The 21,383-nt window shown below is 37.7% G+C and overlaps 1 protein-coding gene across 8 annotated transcripts in view; it reads right to left on the bottom strand.

Moving 5' to 3' along the window:
* The window catches only part of AGFG1 (ArfGAP with FG repeats 1), a 77,452-nt gene that overhangs the window by 47,080 nt on the left and 8,989 nt on the right, over positions 1 to 21,383 (bottom strand). For all 8 annotated transcript variants that reach the window (XM_049768310.1, XM_049768309.1, XM_049768308.1 and 5 more), the window contains exon 2: positions 10,620 to 10,713. In XM_049768310.1, coding sequence (XP_049624267.1) covers positions 10,620 to 10,713 — 94 coding nt within the window. The remainder of the gene's footprint in view (positions 1 to 10,619; positions 10,714 to 21,383) is intronic.

A 21,383-nucleotide genomic window follows, 5' to 3' on the forward strand; every position in this document is an offset into this window, starting at 1 on the left:
TGGGGGCATTGACCATACCTGAAGAAAATATGGATCAAAATAAATAACAGTATCTAGCATACGGGGGTGGGGGGAATACTCATAGGGCCCTCCAATTCACAGGAATTATCCCTGAATTCAGAACAAGAATATGTTCTGAGCACTGCTGGAAGGTCCAGAAAACAAAAGCTAAGCATACATGCAGTTACAGTCACAAATAAAAGATCTAAGAAACAAATGACAGTAAAAACTTTTAATATTTTTCAAAATTTCACAAACATAGGGTCAAGGAAGGATAGCATAAAGGGCTAAAAAAATATGCTTTGCACTTGTGTGGCCCAAATTCAATCCAAAGTGTCACATAGTACCCTGGGCAGTCAGTGAGACACCCCCCCCCCAAAAAAAAATTTCCAATATAATATAGGTCCAAGAAATTCAGCAACCACCTAGAATAAACATATATAGAACCATATGTAGGTACAGCATATTCATGCTCTTGGAAATAGCTTCAAAGGGATTTATCTCCACAGAGAAACAGCATAACTATCAGATACAGTAAATTTAAACAGAGTATTACCAAATAGAACAATGCATTATAACCTAACGCCTTACAGAAAGACAAAACAAACGATGTGCCTAATAATACTTTCCCCCCCAAATTGAGTAAATGACATAAAGTTTTCTACTTGCTACTTGCTCTATCCAAACTAAGAAATTAGCTAATTAATAATTTACAACCAAGAAATTAACTGACAAAAGCAGGCCTACAAGCTGTAAGTACTATCAATTACAAACCTATAATAGACAGACAGAAAGTATTATCTCAACAACTTCAAAAAACAAACCTTTCAAGTGCACATAGTTAATTTCATATTTACCAAGACTATGTGCTAGACCATGAAATGGATCTCAAAAGTAAAAAGGGTGATAAAAGAAATAAAAAGCAAGATAGTACAATAGCCAATTTGGGTTCAATCTACAGCACCCATATAGTCCACCAAGTCCTGCTAGGAGTGATCCCTGGATACAGGCTCAGCAGTAAGCCTTAAGCACCTCCAGATGATGTAGCCCCAAAATAAAACATAGTAAACAAATGAGTAAATGGCTAAAAATACTTGGAGAATGCTCATAACCGAATAAATTAGAAGCTATAATTAGGGGCCAGTTAGATAGCATAGTAGGCAGGGTTCTTGCCTTGAGTGCAGTTGACCTAGGTTCAAACTCCAGCACCCCTTATGGACTGCCCCACCCCACCAGCACTGCTACGAATAATTCATAAGTGCAAAGCCAGGTGGGCCTCTCCAAAGAGAAAAATATAAATAAGCTCTATACACATTTAAAAATGGGACTAGTATAAAGTTGTGAACAAATATAATCACTAAGATGAGAAGGACAAGCTCCCTGGCACAACTGTCAGGCAGCCTAAGGGCAGTATCTGCTTAGAGACAAAAACCCATTATTGACAATGCTAGGATTAAGACCCAAGGAACTTGAGTAGTAGTACCAGGTTGAAGATGGCATAAAGCATTTCTGTACAAATGTTCAAAATATCCACTCTACCTATAGAAAGAATCTAGTTAATTTCACAGTACTGTATTCACTTTGAGAAACTGATGGGACATGATAGCAAAATGAAAAAAGATATGAAGTCTCCAAGAAATTCATGGCGGGCATGAATTTTAGCTTCTTCTATCCAATAGAAGTCGTTAGGTCAGCTTGTTCAAGGAACAGGACCAAAGGGAACTCAGTGTTAATACTGATTTCTCAAAATTCTATGGGCTTAGAAATTACCAGTGTCTTCTGTCCAGCTCATGGAGATAACAGTCAATAATCAGAAGGCTGCCTCTGTTGACATAATGTATGCTAGCAAGTTGCAGCCCAAGCAACCATATAGACTTCATTTTCAAAAGATGGTAGCAGGGACCGGGCGACAAAAAGAGGCAAGTGAATGAATGCATGTGTAGCATGGGGTAAAGAGAACTGGGAAGCGAATAAAAGACCTGCAAATCTGGTCCAGGGACTAAAGTCCACAGGGTATAGGGTATCCAATCTAATAGCCATCTAGTGGAGGCCCCATCATCCTGACAATTTCGTTCTAACCCAAACCACCTGTGATACAGTCAAAAGTTTTGCCTGGCTCTAGCAAGGCCTTTTTACAGGCTTATGTCCCATGTGGCCCCAATCACAGCCCCTACTGCTGTGCTATCTCTCCGGCTCAAGATACATTATTTTCTAGACATTCCATACACCTTAAATTTAGTCTTGTACACTAAGTGGGACCATTACTTTCCATAGATTTATAAAATAAAACAGAGCAAAGATTAAAAGAGTCTGCCCGAGATGACAAGGTTCACTGATTAACAGTACTACAATTAGCCACGCCCTGTTCTGAGTACTTGACTTAGTTACTATACTGGTTTTCTCAAAAAAATGGTCAATCGGGGCCTGGAGAGATAGCACAGCGGCGTTTGTCTTGCAAGCAGCCGATTCAGGACCAAAGGTGGTTGGTTCGAATCCCGGTGTCCCAGATGGGCCCCCGTACCTGCCAGGAGCTATTTCTGAGCAGACAGCCAGGAGTAACCCCTGAGCACCGCCGGGTGTGACCCAAAAACCAAAAAAATAATAAATAAAAAAAAAAAGGCCAATTACTAGCAACAAATTACACAGGCTTCTTCTAAACTGCATACAGACAGATCTGTACTTTAACCTAAAACCAAGGTCAGGAACTCTGTAGTGGAGCTGTAGCAATAGCACAGTGGGTTTGCTTGCACATGGCTGAACTCAGTTTGATCCTCAGCATACCATATGGTCCCTCAAGTACCGCCAAGAGTAATTCCTGAATACAGAGCCGGAAATAACCACTGAGCACAGCCAGGTGTGCAAAAAAGAAAAGATTCTGTGGAGTTGTTTTACCAAAATAAACTCACATGGATATGAAATTCACACTCCACAATATGTAATATTCTGATACATTCCCACTATTTAAAAAATATACTGTGAAAATGTCTTTTTGGGGCATTGTTTGGGGCAGGAGTCCTTAAAATTTTTAAACAGGGGACCAGTTCACTGTCTGGGGGATGGACTATAGTTTAAAAGAAACTGAACAAATTCCTATACACACTGTACATATGTTATTTTTAAGTAAAAAAAAAAAACTACAGGAACAAGTACACTATTTAAAATAAAGAACAAATAAAGTTAATTAAAAAACGTTCCAGTATCTCAATGGGAATTTAAACGATGGGCCTGCTTTAGATGCGCCTTAGTTTGAGGACCCCTGCCTGAGACTGAAAGGAGGAATTTAGTGACAGAGAGGAGGGGAATCTGAGAGAGCTGCGCATATCCCACAGGTGCTCAGCCAATCCAAGACGAGTTGGCTGCTAAACTGGACATGCAACAGAGGTAAAATAAGAAAGAAAAAAAAAAAAAACCACAAACACAAACACCCAGCAGGGCATTTGCCTTGCATGTAACCAACCCAGGTTCTATCCCTGGTATCCCATATGGTCGATCCCCAGAGCCTGCAGGAGCAATTTCTGAGTACAGAGCCAGGAGTAACCCCTGAGGATCACTGGGTGTGACACACACACACACACACAAAAAAAAAAAAACCCACCCTGCAGGCCTGATAAATGTCCTTGGTGGCATGTAGTCTGAAGGCTGCAGTTTGGGGATCCCTGGTTTTGGGTAACAAGATCAATACAGTCAAAACTGTGAAGGTTAGTATTATATTTGGGAAAGGGGGGTGCTGGGCCAGTTAGTGATGTTTTAAGGCTACTTGGTGCTTGATTTGTAATGCAAGAACTCTAGCCCTTTGAACTCTCTCCGCACACTTGAATGCTATATATTTTTTGAGTTTATAGGACCCATGGACAACTCATTACAAAAGCACCTGCTTTGTGAGCCAGAGATAGCACAGTGGATAGGGGGTTTGCTTTGCAGTTAGCTAACCTGGTTCCCATTCCAGCACCCCATTTGGTCCCCCCAAGCATTCCGGAGTAACCCTCAGAGCAATCAGGTGTGACCCAAACACAACAAAAGGAGAAAGGAGGCCTGCTTTGCAAGTTTAAGGACGCAAATTCAATCTCCAATGCCATTCATATATAAGTACAGTCCTGGCAACTCTGCTGGTGCTATTTCCAACACTGTGCAGGCAGGCACATTTAAGAACCATGACTAAAGTGCACAACCCCTGATGAGCACCACTTACGATTGAGTGTTGTGGATAGTACAAGCCTCTACCAACAAGCACTATAACCAGAATGTGTGCAGCAAGCACCACAAAATGGCAGTGACCCCAGCAAGTACACATTCAAACATACTTAAACTGTACATCCCACAAGCACTATAACCACGTGCAGAAACACTTTGTCCCTCAAAATAACAACATCTCAATACAGAGAGGATGTATGTAAAGCAAAACCAAGATCACTGTAAACAATTGTGTTGGGAATAAAGGAAGAACAAAATTAACAAGGATAGGAAGCCAAATCTTATATGAGTTTAAAATGAAAACTAAACACTGTGGAATTTCACAGACTAGAAGTTGTCAATCAGCCACCTGCAGGTCAATTTGGGCCACTGGCCTGCTTTTGTCAAGTCTCTGATCTAAAACTATGTTCACATTTTCAATGGGCTAGCAAACTTGTTTTCAAACAAAGCTACTCAGAACAGACTTTTGGTATCCTACAAAGCCTACAAATACTGGCCTTCCCAAAAAAAAGGTTTTGTCAAATTCTGCTGTAAGCTACAAAATTACTACAGGTCCTAAAGTAATAAACATGTAGCTTAACTCTGCCATTCAATCATGCCATTTCATATGTTGCTACTAAAAATAATGAACAACACTTTTATTGGGCAGAAGACTAACCCCCAGTGATGTTCAGGGCCTACTCCTGGCTCAGCACTCAGGACTTACCCTTGGCAGCCTATGAGAACCATATGGGAAGCAAGAAATTAAATTTGGGTTGGCCTCTGTGCTATCTCTCTGACCCCCTATCTAACTTTATTATTTAAACCAGCATAAAAACCAAAATTAAAATGCTCTGAGTTTAAATACACAACCCAAAAATTAAGCTAAATGACAATTAAAAATTGCCAATTAAAAATTCTAGCCTTTATTTTTACATTGTAAAAAACTATGCTGAACAAGGGCAACAGACATTGGATAAACCTCAAATAATTCTTACTATTCTAGATTCTGATTTAGTAATATCTGATATCATTACTGTTTGACAATAAACATGTTTGAACTTGCAAAAGCTGCTTGAATTCAAATATCTTGTCTTTCATATAAAATTATAGAAAAGTTTATGAATGGATATTGAAGTTGGATAGATGGATGGATGGATGGATGGATGGATGGATGGATGGATGGATGGATGGTACTATAGTTACTTTTTTATGTAACAGCAAGTTGCAGGAATTGAGGATTCAGGGCAAGTTATCTTGTCCAATGTTAAATTCCAACCTGTTAACTTCAAAGAAACTTTTAGTAAGTCCCATCTAAATTGCCATCAAATTTCCCTTTAAAGCTGCAGTTCGACTTAAGATTGTTTTAAATCAATTTCTAGTACTACAATGTTAAACTAAAACTCATCCTGATGCTGATTTCCATTTTTTCAGAGTTCATTATATGACAAAATATTTAGAAAACAACCACTAGAGTCTTGTTTAATTTTATAAAAGACTGAGTACATCATATCATAAAATAGCCCCTGGATATTTCAGCAGAACTGCAATGAGTACAATGTATGAACATTTGAATGCTGTATTACAAAAATAGCAATGTGAACTTTAAATTAAGGGAGGGGTTGGGGCGGGCAAGGTGGCGCTAGAGGTAAGGTGTCTACCTTGCAAGCGCTAGCCAAGGAAGGACCACGGTTTGATCCCTGGCATCCCATATGGTACCCCCAAGCCAGGGGCAATTTCTGAGTTCTTAGCCAGGAGTAACCTCTGAGCATCAAACGGGTGTGGCCCAAGAAATACCAAAAAAATAAAATAAAATAAAATAAAATTAAGGGAGGGGTGAAGTAAGGAAACCATACCCAGCAGGGATCCAGGAATCACATAAGGTGCCCAACTACACACAAGGCAAACACGTTACCTGCTATACTTACTATCTCTCTGGCCGAATTCTCTAGCTTTTTAGAAAACATTTTTACTGCAAAAAAAATGCCTATTTGTATATCTTGCTATAAATATAATAACATGGTATGCTATTTAACATTTAACCTTTTAATTATAATCAGCATAGTGAATTATAAGATACTTATGCTCTCTCCCAAAGTACACTATTATCCCACCCCAGCCCCTTCTAGACTAAAAGTTTTCTTTGATGAAAGATGCCATCTCTGGTTTTGTTATCAATGTAGCCTAACTCAAAGACAAATCCCAATTCACAACAAATGATTAATTTCTGTTTAAAAAATAATGAAGCAATAATACTAGGAAGTATTATTGTTAGTCTACCTTATCTTTCTTATTGGATATATGTTTTTGTTTTGAAAAAGCAACAGATTCTGGATTTGAAGGAGTGTTAATATTTTTATAATTTAGCATAAAGTGATTTTAAAAAAATTTCAATCAATGCATGATTCTATTTATAAATATATATTAGATACCTATGGATCATTAATAGTAACCTTTTTACTACAAATCCTATAACAAATTTTCTACAAGCAAAGAAAAATTATATTTTAAATTACAATTATGACTACAATTTCCTGATTCATTATAGTGCTCATTATAATGTTCCTGATTGTTTTTCTTCCATTAACTTTGAAAATGAAGCATTAATACAATAGTAATATTCCTTACTATAGGACCACAATTTATCCATATAGAAAAGACTATGGGCGCCAAAGCGATAGCAAGTGGCAGGGCATTAACCTTGCATGCTGCCAATTCAAGACAGACCCAGGTTCAAGCCCCTGGCATTCTATATGATCTCCTGAGTTTGCCAGGAGTGATTTCTGAGCACAGAGCCAAGAGTAACCCCTGAGCACCACTGGGTGTGGCCCAAAAACCAAAAAAGAGAAAAGACTATGGAAGAAACAGTTGAAAATCTTTTAAAAGTAATTCCACGGTATAAATAAAGTATTACTAAATACGAAAAGGCAAAATACATAAAAAATCTACTTCAGGTAAAAAGGATCAAAATCGATTTCAACATGAGTACAAAGTGTTTCACTGCAAAATATTTTACTACCACCTGACATGCTATATTCTACAACTTAAAGACATATATTCCATTTTACACCAAACATATAGAAGAGTCTGAGAATGTTACTAAAATAACATTCAAATAAAGTGTAAACAAAGCCAGGAGCTGACCCAGACCAGATTTGATCCTGATAACCCTTATCAAGTCCTGCAAGGCCCACCAAGAACTAATGAATGCAGTGCCAGAAGTAACCCCTGAGCATTGTCGGATATGACCCCAAAACAAAAAACAAACAAAAAAAATTAATGCACAAATAAAATTAAAGCAAAAAACAATATACTGTTGTAAATGTTATGTCTTAGCTGGATGCAACATCTATTTATAAATAATTGTTATATTATTTGCTTACCACTACTACCAAGGCAGGCCAATGTTTATATATTTTACAAATGACTCAAATTACTTGAGTAGCACTATTACTAGTTTATGTTTTTTCCAAAAACAGTGACCAGGCCAATCTTTAATAGAGCTGTAGACAAAAAGTAAAATCTCCCACAGACATATGCATTTGCCACAGAACTGACAGTCCCAGTATTCATACTCAATCTGGCACATAACCTAGTGGTCTCCTCCTACTCAGGGTGCTAAACTTGGCAATAGTTGTTACAAATACAATGCAAACCAGTAAAACAGAATTAATTTATACATACAGATGACTGAAAAGTTCCCAGTACATACAAATGAATAGAAGAATACTCAAAGTGTGTGGAATGCAGGTTGGTTCTGGCCAGCGCATTAAGTCAGACAGAATACAAGGCACCTGCCTGCTTAAACCAACAACACAACCAAATCAGGACAATCAAACATGTACTGAGAGCACTAAAACTTTGTAGGGATAAAGGACCCCTGAACCTGCAAGAGTTGTTAAATTTTAGGCACATGTGAGTTGCCTGGGTACATTGAAGCACTATAAGGCAAACTTGGATTCCCAATCTTCTCCACAATACAACTGAGTCCTTCCTTCATAATACCTCCGAAGCATCTTTGATGTATAAGATCATATTAAAAGTACCTGTTTTCATTTATTCTGAAATTAATTGGACAGGGGATTGTAGGAGACCTCCCAAGTGAAATTCAGGAGGCCCAGAAGCCCCTCCCTGCAATTATCTACCAACTGGACTGATGGCTCAAAGCAAAGGTATGAGGATTTGTTGTGCTCAGGCCCTGCATTGCAAAGGATTACCCAAGATACCTGAGAAAAGCTGAAACAGTAAACTGGGATGGAGGAACAAACAGCATGACCCTCCCAGTCCTTCTCTTGAAGTGCTTCCATCCAAGGAGAGCCTCCAGGACTGTATCCAGTGATATCCAGGAGATCAAACAAGAGTCAGCCTCATGCAAGGCATGTGCCATAATTCCTATACCATTTCTCTGTCCTGGACCAGAGGACATCACACAAGTCAGTCACAAAGGAACAAACACTCAATGACACCACTTATGAGTTCCCTAAAATAGCCAGACTTGTAGAAACAAAACAGTAGGTAGAATGACTGATGCAGGAACTCAGAGGGGAAACAGGAAGGAGCTACTATTCAAAAGGCATAAAGTTCAGTTGTGCAAAATAAATAATTTTTAGAGATCAGTGGTAGAACCCTGCCTCTACCTAATACTGAGTCATACACTTGAGTTTATGGAAAAAAAGGCCTCATGATAATTGCTCTTATCACAACTCAAGACAATTTCTCAATCTGCATTTGGTAAGAGAAGCAACCAATCTCCACCTAACCTTATCCACTGACAAGTGCAGGGTTCATAGTTCTTTATTCATGTTACTGTTACCTTTCCAGTGCTGCTACTCAAAACTATTGTTTAATTTTTTTTTTATTTTTTTTTTGTGTGTGTGGTTTTTGGGTCACACCCGGCAGTGCTCAGAAATTGCTCCTGGCAGGCACGGGGGACCATATGGGACGCCGGGATTCGAACCGATGACCTTCTGCATGAAAGGCAAACGCCTTACCTCCATGCTATCTCTCCGGCCTGTTTAATTTTTTTTTTTAAACTAAGAAGAGAAGTTATTCATTGTCTTCATTCTGATAAATTCCATATACTGTGGCTCAAAACCAATTAAGCTAATTCCAAACTTGATACAAATTTAAAGTTTAAATTGGGATGTGAATAGGATTTTTTTTTTTTTTTTTTTGGTTTTTGGGCCACACCAGGCGGTGCTCAGGGGTTACTCCTGGCTGTCTGCTCAGAAATAGCTCCTGGCAGGCACGAGGGACCATATGGGACAATGGCATTCAAACCAACCACCTTAGGTCCTTGATCGGCTGCTTGCAAGGCAAACGCCGCTGTGCTATTTCTCCGGGCCCCCCAAATAGGATTTTAACCTATAAATATGTTGTTTTACATTTAACGTCATTTAAAAAATACTGTCCTTTCCTTTAACTTCAGATATTCCTGGCCTTGAACTTATTATTGCTATTCAATGGAAATAATTGTAGCTTAGTCATTCAAAGTAATTTTTACATCAGTGAAATTTGGAGGTTCAAAGTATGTGACACTTCTACATCATGTACTTAAAAATATTTTATAATGTTGAATTTACACACCCATTATTAATTAGAATCAAAACACATGTGAATCACAAGGAGACCAGCAAATTTAAGAAAAAAGCTAAGTATTAGGAAGAAAGGAAGAATAAGAAATGCTTATGTGTTTCAAAACACAAGATTTTAATGTCTTTTCTACCCTTTATATAAAAGGTATGCAACCAGAATAGTACAACTAATGTCATTATTTTTTCTTTTACAAGAACTAATAAAAGACTTTCCTGTGAAATATTAATGCATTATTGGTCATTCTGTCCCCCAAGATTATAAAATATTACAAGTTTTCTTGGTTATTTTTGTAGATTCTAAATATGAGCCCACCATTTTCACAAATAACAAATCACAGAACTAATTTATTTTTAAGGCAGACTAATAGAATGGAATTTCTGAGTGCCATTAAAGTTGTGCAGGAAGAAAAAAGCTCCCCTCCAAATTATTACATTATCAGGTTTCCTGAAATCAGACCGCCTCTTCAGAACTAATCCCCTCCCCTAGTGAATGCCATTTCTATATAAATGTCACATACAAATTCAGAGTTAAAACTAATTAAACAGACGGATGGAACCTCAATTTAAAGCTGATTACAATTTACTAGTTTACCCATAAATTAATACTTGCCCTTTTTGTCTTAAAAAGCAAAGACAAATAGTCTACTAGACATCCTACAAGTTTTCTTCATCAACACTAATAAATTTAAAATGTTTTAGCTAATTATTTATGTAGCAGACATTAAAACCTGCATTATTTCTAAATATTATAGTTGACAAAATTAACTTTTAAGAAAATTAAATCCACCACTGTAAACAACTTATTAAATCTCATTAAAATGACCAGATAAAGTTTAAGACTATAAAAACACTTACTTCATTTCCATGTTTTTGCAGAAATTCAATTTCCTGTTGTGTGAATGTTGTCATAGAGATAGATTTCACCCTGTGTGGTGGATTTAACCCTCGCCTGAAAGATAAAAATATTTTATAAATTCACAATCATGTCCTATAATATTTTCTGAATTAATGCAGAACATTTTTAATTAGCACATTTAAATTTAGAAAGTGTTTATATCATAGACTACAGATACTTAAAAATTATTTTTCTAAGCCCACAACAACAGATGCTGAAGTTTATCTGGATATATATATCAAATAATACATTTAAAGATATATTCATAATATATGTATGTTAAGACTTCATGCTAACTACTTTAAATTTACAGAATAATGAAAGTCAATTGTATCTCAATAGAAAATAATTTTGAACAAATATATTTTTACATTAAATATCTACCATGGTTAGCAACACATTACCTATAATCATGAGATTCTAAAAAATAGAGTGCTTAGTGATGGAAATAGACTACTATATATAAAGAGCTCTATGAGAAAGAATTCAGAAATATTTACATATCCTCTACTTTCCTAAGAGACAAAAATGTGTTAAGTTTGGAGCTATACAAATTTTCTAATTAAATAGCTACTACCTTTATTAAAGGCTACTGAGAAAGCTGAAAACTAGTAAGGAAATTTGAAATTATTACATGATAAACTAAAAAGTCCCATTCTATCAATTCAAATACAAATTTATGTTTAAAAGACATTGTGGAACCAACTCCTAGAAAAAGGATGAATTTTCTAATGAAATGCCAAACATGGATTAAAGGGTATATGTACGTGTGTGTGTGTGTGTGTGTGTGTTTTGTGTGTGTGTGTATAGGATATGAAACGAGCAAATATATTCCAAGACTTCTTTTGGATTTCTCATTCAATAAGGTTAACAGTCAACCCAACTCATTTTAACTTATAATACAGAAACGTAATCTCAGGAAAACAGTAATGTTTTATTTATCCACATATTTGAGGCTTTATCATATCATGAGGTCCATTTACACAAGATATTCCTAGTACTTAAAAGCGAACAAAATTTTGAACTGACGTAACAACCAGAATGTGCTCACAAAATTTGAAGCATTTTATATATATATTTATATATATATATATATATAATATATATAACAAGAACACTTTTTACAAGATTTCTTTATACTGTACTTTCTTAGTGCATTTAAAAAGTTAGACATACAAAACTGGAAGACACAATTTTGCAAGGCAACATTCCATAATATGTATAACTCCAAGAAAGCTTTATAAATGTTTATATTTCTTTCTCTAATTGCTCTTTGATATTCCACTATTTACTATTCAACTATCCAGACTGATTATAGTCTCGGCGGTGGCGCTAAAGGTAAGGTGTCTGCCTTGCCAGCACTAGCCTAGGACGGACCGCGGTTCGATCCCCCGGTGTCCCATATGGTCCCCCAAGCCAGGAGCGACTTCTGAGCGCATAGCCAGGAGTAACCCCTGAGCGTCAAATGGGTGTGGCCCAAAAACCAAAAAAAAAAAAAAAAAAAAGAATGTACTTGGAACATGTAATGGAACAATAGTTCAGTGAGTAAGGCATGTTATGTTACCTGCATAAGACTTATCCAGGTTCAGTTCCCTACTATTACATAGAACCTGTCCGCTGTGCTCAGACAGAAGTGATCCCCGGGCATGCCAGGATTATGCCCTAAGTATAGCTGAAATGGGAAGGGGGCAAGAAATATGACCAACTTATTAGCAGTATGCAAAAATATTTTAACTTTTAACTCTGGCTTTGAGGATTAATGTTTGTGTGGACATACTACAGACAGAAAATGTACGCTGAGGCTAATTCTCCACTATGAAGATTGGCCTGCATCTTAACCTGCGAACATCTGCAATGTTTAAATTCCTTTCTTTAATCTCATGGTTCATTCTCCACCTGAAGACTGGCACACATCTCAACCTGAGACAAACATTTTTTTTGTTTTGTTTTTTAGGCCACACCCAGTGACGCTCAGGGTTTATGTGGTTATTTCTGGCTATGTGCTCAGAAATCGCTCCTGGCTTGGGGGACCATATGGGACGCCGGGGAATCAAACCGCACTCCATCCTAGGCTAGTGCTCGCAAGGCAGACAGAAGCCTTAAGGCTCACGCCACCACTCTGGCCCCAAACATTCAGCTTTTGACTTCTCTGGAGAAGCTTGGATTCTCTCCAGTTCTCCAAGTCTCTTTCTACTCATATTTCTATAATATGTCACAGAAAGGATGATGCAGAAAGAGAGGGAGGGAGGGAGGGAGAGAGAGAGAGGAAAGGAGAGGGGGGAGGGAGGGGTGGAGGTAAGAAAGGAAAGAAAGAGGGAGGAAGGGAGGGAGGGAGGGAGGGAGGTAAGAAGAGAAAGAGGGAAGGAAGGAGGGAGGGAAGGAAAAGGAAAAGGAAGGAGGGAAGGAGGGAGAGGAGGAAAGAAAGGAAGGAAGGAGAGAAGGAGGGAGGGAGGGTGGGAGGAGGAAGAAGGAGGGGAGGGAAGGAATAAGAAAATAAGAAAAAAGAAAAAGAAGGGAGAACAGTTTTTCTTTTCTAAGGTCTCCTTTCAGTCGTTCTAAAAGAATCCAGAAATCCAGGTAAAGAGGCTCAGTGGCATAGTGCCTTGCATGTGTGAGGATGATTCTGCCAGGTTCAATCCCCAATACTACAATAAAATAAAGCCAAATTAAACAAAGTGTAAGATCTTTTTCATCCCAAACCTAACTAGCAACCAACATCTTTGTCTTACTTCATTTCTTAAATCTGTGTTTCCCCAAATCAGCATCCAACTGACATCTTGGACTCCAATAATTTCTTGCTGCTGAGCTGAGAAAGGAGCTCTATTGAATTAAGTAGGAAACAGAGCAGTAGCAACTCAAATGCCAGTATCATCTCTAGCTATGCCAAAATAATGATTGCCAATTACTGGGGGGAAGGGTTCCGAATGTAATAGTACTGAGGGGAGGGTGCTTGCTTTGCACACAGCTAACAGGGGTTTAATCTCCAGCATCCCTTACGGTCCCAGAACACACCAAGAGTGACTTCTGAGCACAGCCAGGAGAGGAACCTCCAACCCCCCCCCAATGTTTTTCCCAGTACTACCAAATCTCCCAAGAAACAGAGTGAAATTCCCTCAAGTTTAGTACCACTATGTTCAATATTCCAAAATGTCGATCACCAAAGCAAAAGAAATTAGTGGAACTTGGACATCCATTAAAATATATTTCACTTCTGGGCCAGAGAGATAGCATGAAGGTAAGACATTTGCCTTGCATGCAAAAGGACGGTGGTTCGAATCCCAGCATCATATATGGTCCCCCAAGACTGCCAGGAGTGATTTCTGAGCACAGAACCAGGAGCAACCAACCCCTGAGCACAGCCGGGTGTGACCCAAAAACCAATATGTGTGTGTATATATATTATATATATATTATATATATATATATATATATATATTCCACTTCAGTATATTATTAAACATTTATTACTATTTCAAGATAACAGAAAAGTACTCTTAATTAACAAAGTATACAAGCATGATGTATATTAAAACTTAAATTGGAAAAGTTAGCTATCACACACAAAAATAACCATGGCTGAAATGTGATGCTTAAGCATACTTACAAAAATAAACAAAATACAATAAAGCAGTAAACTTTTGTTTATAAAATATCTACACTAACATTTTATAATACTTAATCTGTTTCTACATAATAGGAAGGTGGACTAGATAATTGGGGGGACTCCTCTACTAAATATTATAGATATTCCAGAAATTACTTCTAATTGTTAAACTTGTTAATACTGATAGGCTTTCTTGAAAGTAGAGAAAACTTCAAAAGGTCCTTTGGCCAAAAAATAACAATTAAAAATAAAACAAAATTAAGTGGGGCCAGAGAATACAGCAGGTAAGGTGATTTCCTCAATGTGACAGACCCAAGTTCTATCCAGCACCCCATATGGTCCCCCAAGAACCACCAGAATGAATGAGTGTAGAATCAGAAATAATCCTAGAATTTGCCAGGTGTGGAGAGGGAGAGAAATGGGGGAGGGGGGGCAACTTCAACTCAAACCAGAAAAGTAGCCCATGTTGTACAAAGATGTATTACCACTCGGAAGAAAAATATCACTCAATAGTTAATAATGGAGCTAATAAAACATTCTTAATAAAGCTATTAAATATATTCCTGTTATACCTAAAACATGATAAAAACAGACATGTAAGAGTAACTATATTATCTTCAAGTGATAAGAAAAAAGTCACAGGCAGCAAAAAAATAAGTGAATCCAGCAAAAATATCTTTAAAGTAGAAGAGCCAATAATATTTTCAGGTAAGTAAAGAGTTTACTTCAGGCACTCTTCAGTAAAGAAACTGTGGGCAGGAAAGCAAGCACAAAGGGTGGCACACAGGTCTCCCATCTATAGAGATATAATCCCCCAGCACTAGCTCAGCAGCCCTACAGGGCTAGAAAGGGAAAACCCAAACCAACAGGTCCATACCACCAGGTCAAGTCACCAGGAGTAACAACCTTCAGTAACTACAGAAGAGATAATATCCCCCACAGCCATAAAAAGCACAAAACTTATACATTTTAAGAAATTTCCCAAAGAAGCCCATTGGTGAAGGGAGGTTGAAACTGATGGTCAGAAGGACCGCTACTCCTGGTATATCTGAAATTAAACTATGAAGGACTCTGTAGATCACAACTGTTCAATAAAATAAAATAAAAATTACCCTAAGGTCCTAAGAAGCATAAGCAAAGAAACAAACACATAGGTAAATCTAAACAAACATCACCAAACTAAAATAGCATACAAAGTATAGGGGAAGGAACATTTAACATTTCACCAACAATAATACAAGTGAGAGCATTTTGTATAGCTCTCAATGTTTTCTAACTGGACCAAAGAGATAGTACAGTGGATTAGATAAGGCACTTGCTTTACCATGTGGTTGACCTGGGTTAGATTCCAGGTACCATATATGGTCCCTTGAGCATCACCAGGGGTAATCCCAAAAAAAAGAGCCAGAAGCGAGCCCTAAGCACAGCCAAAACTAAACAAAACAACTTTGAAGTTCTTACTCCTATATCTACAAATTCTCAATTACCAAAGCACAGAAGACCCTTTGCCGAAGACTCTTTGTCTCCTATGGTATACCTCTTCCTCAACACAGGCAAGATACACTTCAAGAACAACTGAATTCTGTTGCTGAAACCCAAGTTTGTTTCCATTTGTCCCTTCCCTAGCTTTGCTTCTTTATATACCACGTAAGATTGAGTCTTCTCCTTCAGGCTTATTTTACTTAACACAGTACTCTAGGTCCATCAAGTTCTAAAGGCAAGATTGCTTATTTTTTTTAGTTGATCAGGATTCCACTAAGCATATATACAATTTCCTTTATCCACTCATCTATATTAGGAAGGGCACTAGGTTGTTTCCAGATTTTGGTTAGTGTAAATAGCACTACAATAAGCACAGGCAAACATATGACTTTTCAAATTAATGTTTGTTTTCTTAAGAAAAATGTCAAGAAATGGAATTGCTTGGTCATTTGAGAAGTATTATTATTATTAACTTCCTTTGTATTTTAGTGGAAGGCTAAAATACTGATAAACATTATAATGAGTATAAAAATTTTTCAATGGTAACCACAAAATGAAAGACTGGAAGTTACAAATTCTGAATGAGTATAAAGGGAACAAAACAAAAAACTCATTTTTTGAAAATTAAGCTAAGCATATACTTGCTGTAAGCTAGCAATTCCATTCCTAAATTTTTACCCAAGTGAAATAAAAGTCACGTTCACCAAAACAAAGGTAAATATTTAAAGTAGTTCTATTCACCTGAATCAAAACAGGAGGAGGGAAAAGACAATTGTCCCTCAAATGGGGAATGCTTTACAAACAACAAGCAATGAAATACTAACTTTAATTAATCTTCAAAGTAAACAGAGGAGACCATTTGAATGTTCCATGTCTCCATTTAAAGATTTCCTCTGGAAAATAAAACCAAACTGGAGAGAACCAATTGATCAGTAATTACTGGGAATTATACAAAGGATTTTGAATAGTGCAGTGGCTTAGAGCAATTGTCTTACAATCTTGCTAGTGGATCATGATTTCAAATCCCCAGTGGCCCATATATCCTAGAAGCTCCGCCTTTTGGGTCTGGCAATAGTGTCAGCTGTCATTCTTGATGCCCCACAAAAAGGAAAAAAAGAAATAGCATGATTTTAAAATGTCAGGGAAAAAACTCAAGGGCTGGAGTATAAGGCTGGCGTTGTAAGACCTCAAATTGATGGAGAGATAGCACAGCGGTGTTTGCCTTGCAAGCAGCTGATCCAGGACCAAAGGTGGTTGGTTCGAATCCTGGTGTCCCATATGGTCCCCTGTGCCTGCCAGGAGCTATTTCTGAGCAGACAGCCAGGAGTAACCCCTGAGCACCAATGGGTGTGGCCCCCCTCCAAAAAAAAAAAAAAAAAGACCTCAAATTGGATCCCTGGCATCATGTGGTACTGAAACAGATAGGCAGGCAGGCAAGCAGAAAACCACCCCGCCAAGGGAATAAATTCTTGAGATGCAATAAAATTAAGGAAAAGGATTTAGAGTTACCTTGTCACTAATAAAGAGTCTCACCTTAGCCCAGAGAAGACTAAACTCCTTACCAAAAGAAGCACCAGCAGGAACAAAGGCCAAAAAAGGAATATCAAAGAGAAACATCAGTTCTTCCTGACAACCACCTTAAAATATGACTCTTACCTGGGTGGGAAGTCTCACATGGGACAGGTTGAGAAAACCTCTTAAAGATCAAATTAGAACAAAGGAGGTGTGCACAAGTGTTGCTTAAGTACATAGTAACTGAGCAAATGTTACCTGCATCTCCCCTCTTGAGATGTGCACTTTCATGAGATGCGTATTAGGGCTCTCTCCACTTTTGGAGAAACCCACACACTCTGGAGTGAATTTCTCCCTCTCTCCCTTATCCTCTCCCTCCTATTCCTCAGTACCTTTCAATAAAACTTGTTTTAAATTCACTGTTGTCTCCTCCTGAAATCTTTTCTGTGAGAGTAAGTAAGAGACCTGGGTAGTCTCGGACTGACTTTGCTTTCAATGCCAGAGCAAGGCCCACAGTCTTAGCCATTCTTGGGGTGACTAAAGGTGGAGACAGAAAGCAGTAGATTTCCCTTCTTGAGGCTGTGTAGCCTTTCTCCTCGCATTCCCTTCATTCATGTAAATTACACAGAACCCCCCCAGGCATTGGTGCTACAAGTAATAATCCAAGTATAGCTGGTGAGAGTTGGTGGTCCATCACCTGAGATTGAATAGAAACACATAACAGGGCCTGAGCACTGACTGAACTATCAGGTTGGCTGAAATGGTTCCTAGGCTACCAGGCACTGCTAGGAAGTCCCCAAAAAGAAACAGAATGGTACTGAGAGATGATAGAATAATAATTCATCATTCTGACTGTAGCAATGGTTTCATAAAACAACATCTGCTTAAGATTCAGAACAGAATACAGGAACAGAAGGTAATATAGCAGAAAAGGTATTTCCTAGTATGAAATCAACTTAGGTACAATCTGAGCATCGAGTCAGAAGCACTTCCTGGTATAGCCCAAAATCCAAAGGGAAAAATTGATCTTAGTATATAATTATGAGTCTTTAGTGGGTGGAGAGTGGGTCACACTTGGCTGTGCTCAGAGCTCACTCCTACCAAGGCTTAGGGAACCATAAAGATGCCAACTGAACACCGGTTGACCACAACATACAAGGCAAATGCCCTACCTCTGTATTATCTCTCTGGCTCTCCAAAATTTTATCTTAATGCTAACACAGAAGAGAATATTGCCCTGATTCTATGTTTCTAAACAGAGTAATTGCAATTTTCACGTTAAGATGTTTTTGTGTCATTAGCAAACCCATCTTTTATGTTACCATGTTTGATTTGGGAAGAGGGAGAAGCACAGAGTGTTCATGTAATGCCAGGGATAGAACTCTTGGGTTCTCAGGGGACTATGTCTGGTACAAGGAATGAACCAATGCCATTTGCATGCAAGGCAAGCTCCTAAACCGCTGTACTATCTCTTGCCCACTATTAACAAAATTCCTATGTATTTTTTTTTTTGTTTTGTTTTTCGGGCAATACCCGTTTGATGCTCAGGGGTTACTCCTGGATAAGCGCTCAGAAACTGCCCCTGGCTTAGGGGGACCATATGGAACGCCAGGGGATCGAACCGCTGTTCTTCCTTGGCTAGCGCTTGCAAAGCAGACACCTTATCTCTAGCGCCACCTCGCCGGCCCCAATTCCTATGTATATTTAAGGTGTATTCCCGGAAGTTGGAATCTTATCTGGCAAAATCTAATTTTAGCTATTATGTAAACTGATCTTATAAAATACTGTAAGGCATTAGATATTGGACAAGTGTCTGGCAAGTAATCAATGTTAATTTTACACTGCCAATATGAAGTACCTATATAATCGAAAATAAGTCGACCCCCTAATTTTACCCTAACAACTGGGAAAACTTAGTGATTTGAGTATAAGCCGAGGTGGAAAATGCACCAGCCACTGGTAAATTTCAAAAATAAAATATATACCCAATACAATTACAGTAATTGAGGAATCAGTAGGTTAAATGCTTTTCCATATTTATTGCAAAAGAAAAACTGTAAACTAGCAACAATAACTTTAAATCTTTAAATAAAATGCAGAAAACCATAGCTTAACAGGTAATCAAGCTAAATCACAAAGGTTAAAATCCATCAAAACTGGATTCCTCCTCATCATCATCTGTATGTCCAAACAGAGCTTCAGCTGTATCTGATGTGAGGGGATCAGTGTAGACACTGTCATCATCATTGAGTTCACAGATATCATCATTACTGCTGTCGGTCTCATACAAAGAGCATAATATTGTGGGTTTTAAATAGTTCAGTGGCATCCAGTTCAGTTCAGCCACCTACCTCTTAACTCAGCGGTGACTTGTGGACTGAGCTGAAGCACCACCCCCTCCAGCAGAGGGCAGAAGATGACTGGAGACTAAGTGTATTTGATTCAGCATCGAATCAAATAACCTGTATGACCTGAGTATAAGCTGAGTTCGGGTTTTTTCTGGCACAAATTTTGTGCAGGAAAAACTCGGCTTATACTCAAGTATATACAGTAGTTAACCATTCTGGATCCTAAATCACATAAAGTCTCCAATTTAATGAAAAAAAATTAATAGTATTGATATTTTTAAATCACATTAATAACTGATTTCAAGAAATTCTCAAGCTACCTACTGATAAAACCCAATATACTTTTTCAATATCAATAAGTCATATGCGGAGCCTCAGAAGTCTCCATTTTTAAGACACCACCCAGGTGTTGGTGTGACTCATACCATATGTTCATCAGGATGCTGCTCTTAACTATGTCTCAAAGAATCTTGCAAACACTCATTTATCCAATATAAATAATGTATGCTTGATACATAAATAAAGTTTAGCTCTACTGATTTTCTCCTTCAGGGCAAGACATTAAATGGTTAAAATATTTAAGCAGAGAGCCAGAACAAGTAAGTACAGCATGTAGGCTGTTTGTTTTGGATGGGGCTCAGGCAACTCATATGGTCCCCCAAGCCAACCAGTAGCAACACCCTAAGCACAGAACCTGGAGTGAGCCCTAAGTGCCATGAGGTAGTAAATGCCACAAAAAATTAGTGGGTTGTTAAAATGTTTTATTTGCTAATAATGTTGACTTAAGAAATAAAGTTGAGTTGGCATTAAGATTGATTCTAATTCTAGCTATTTAGTACAAGTATTATATACAAATACTGCTTCGCTATATTAAATTAAGCATTTAAAATCAACAGGTGAAATATGCCTTTAATACAATATCAAGAGTCAGTTTATGTCAAAAGGCATTAGAGAGTAACTATGTAAATGAACAACTCAAAATATCAGTCTAAAGCCCAAATTTAAACCAAAACCCAAATTTTAAAATGTAAACCAAAGCCCAATTTTAAAATATTGAAAACAAGAACATCTCCTGGTTCAAATGACAAGTAAAATTCTGAGAGTATATTTTTGAAAATCACAGTGGTAAATTGTAAAGTCTTTGTAACATGTAAGGTGACAACCTATAAAATAATACTAAAGGAACAATTTACATCTAATTATTGTAGTCCAATTAATAGCAAACAAACCCCAAGAATGTATTCATTTCTCTCCAAATGACAATGTCAGCAAAGGTAAGCAAGATTACTCCACTAGGTGAAGAGTTCGCTAATAAAATTTGGAACCCAAAAAAGTGAATACCAGCAGCATCTGAAATACAGAATACAGGAATCCAAAACAGAAGTCTGCACAGAGAGAAAAAATCTGATTTCTATCACAGAACCAATGAAAAATGCACACAAGAAAGCAGACACAGTGGCAAGATTTAAGTAGTTAAAAATACACTGCAACCCCCACCCCCTCCAAAATCTATCTCTGCCAGACCCTAGACCAGGGGTGGCGAACAGGATTTTTACCCTCACTCAAAATAGCAAAATGCAATATGTGTTTAATATATTTTTGTTAAAATTATATGCTTTTGTGTAAGTGTTTGTCTGTTTTGGCAAGTCACTGCATGGTGTGGCTCTCTGACTCTCACAGTTTAAAATTTTGGCTCTTTGTGTGGAACTTGTTTGCTACCCCTGCCCTAGACAGAAACCTTAAAGAAAAATTAGGAGGTTAATACCAAACTCTGGACT

Source organism: Suncus etruscus, chromosome 2, assembly GCF_024139225.1.
Source record: "Suncus etruscus isolate mSunEtr1 chromosome 2, mSunEtr1.pri.cur, whole genome shotgun sequence".
Lineage (NCBI taxonomy): Eukaryota > Metazoa > Chordata > Mammalia > Eulipotyphla > Soricidae > Suncus > Suncus etruscus.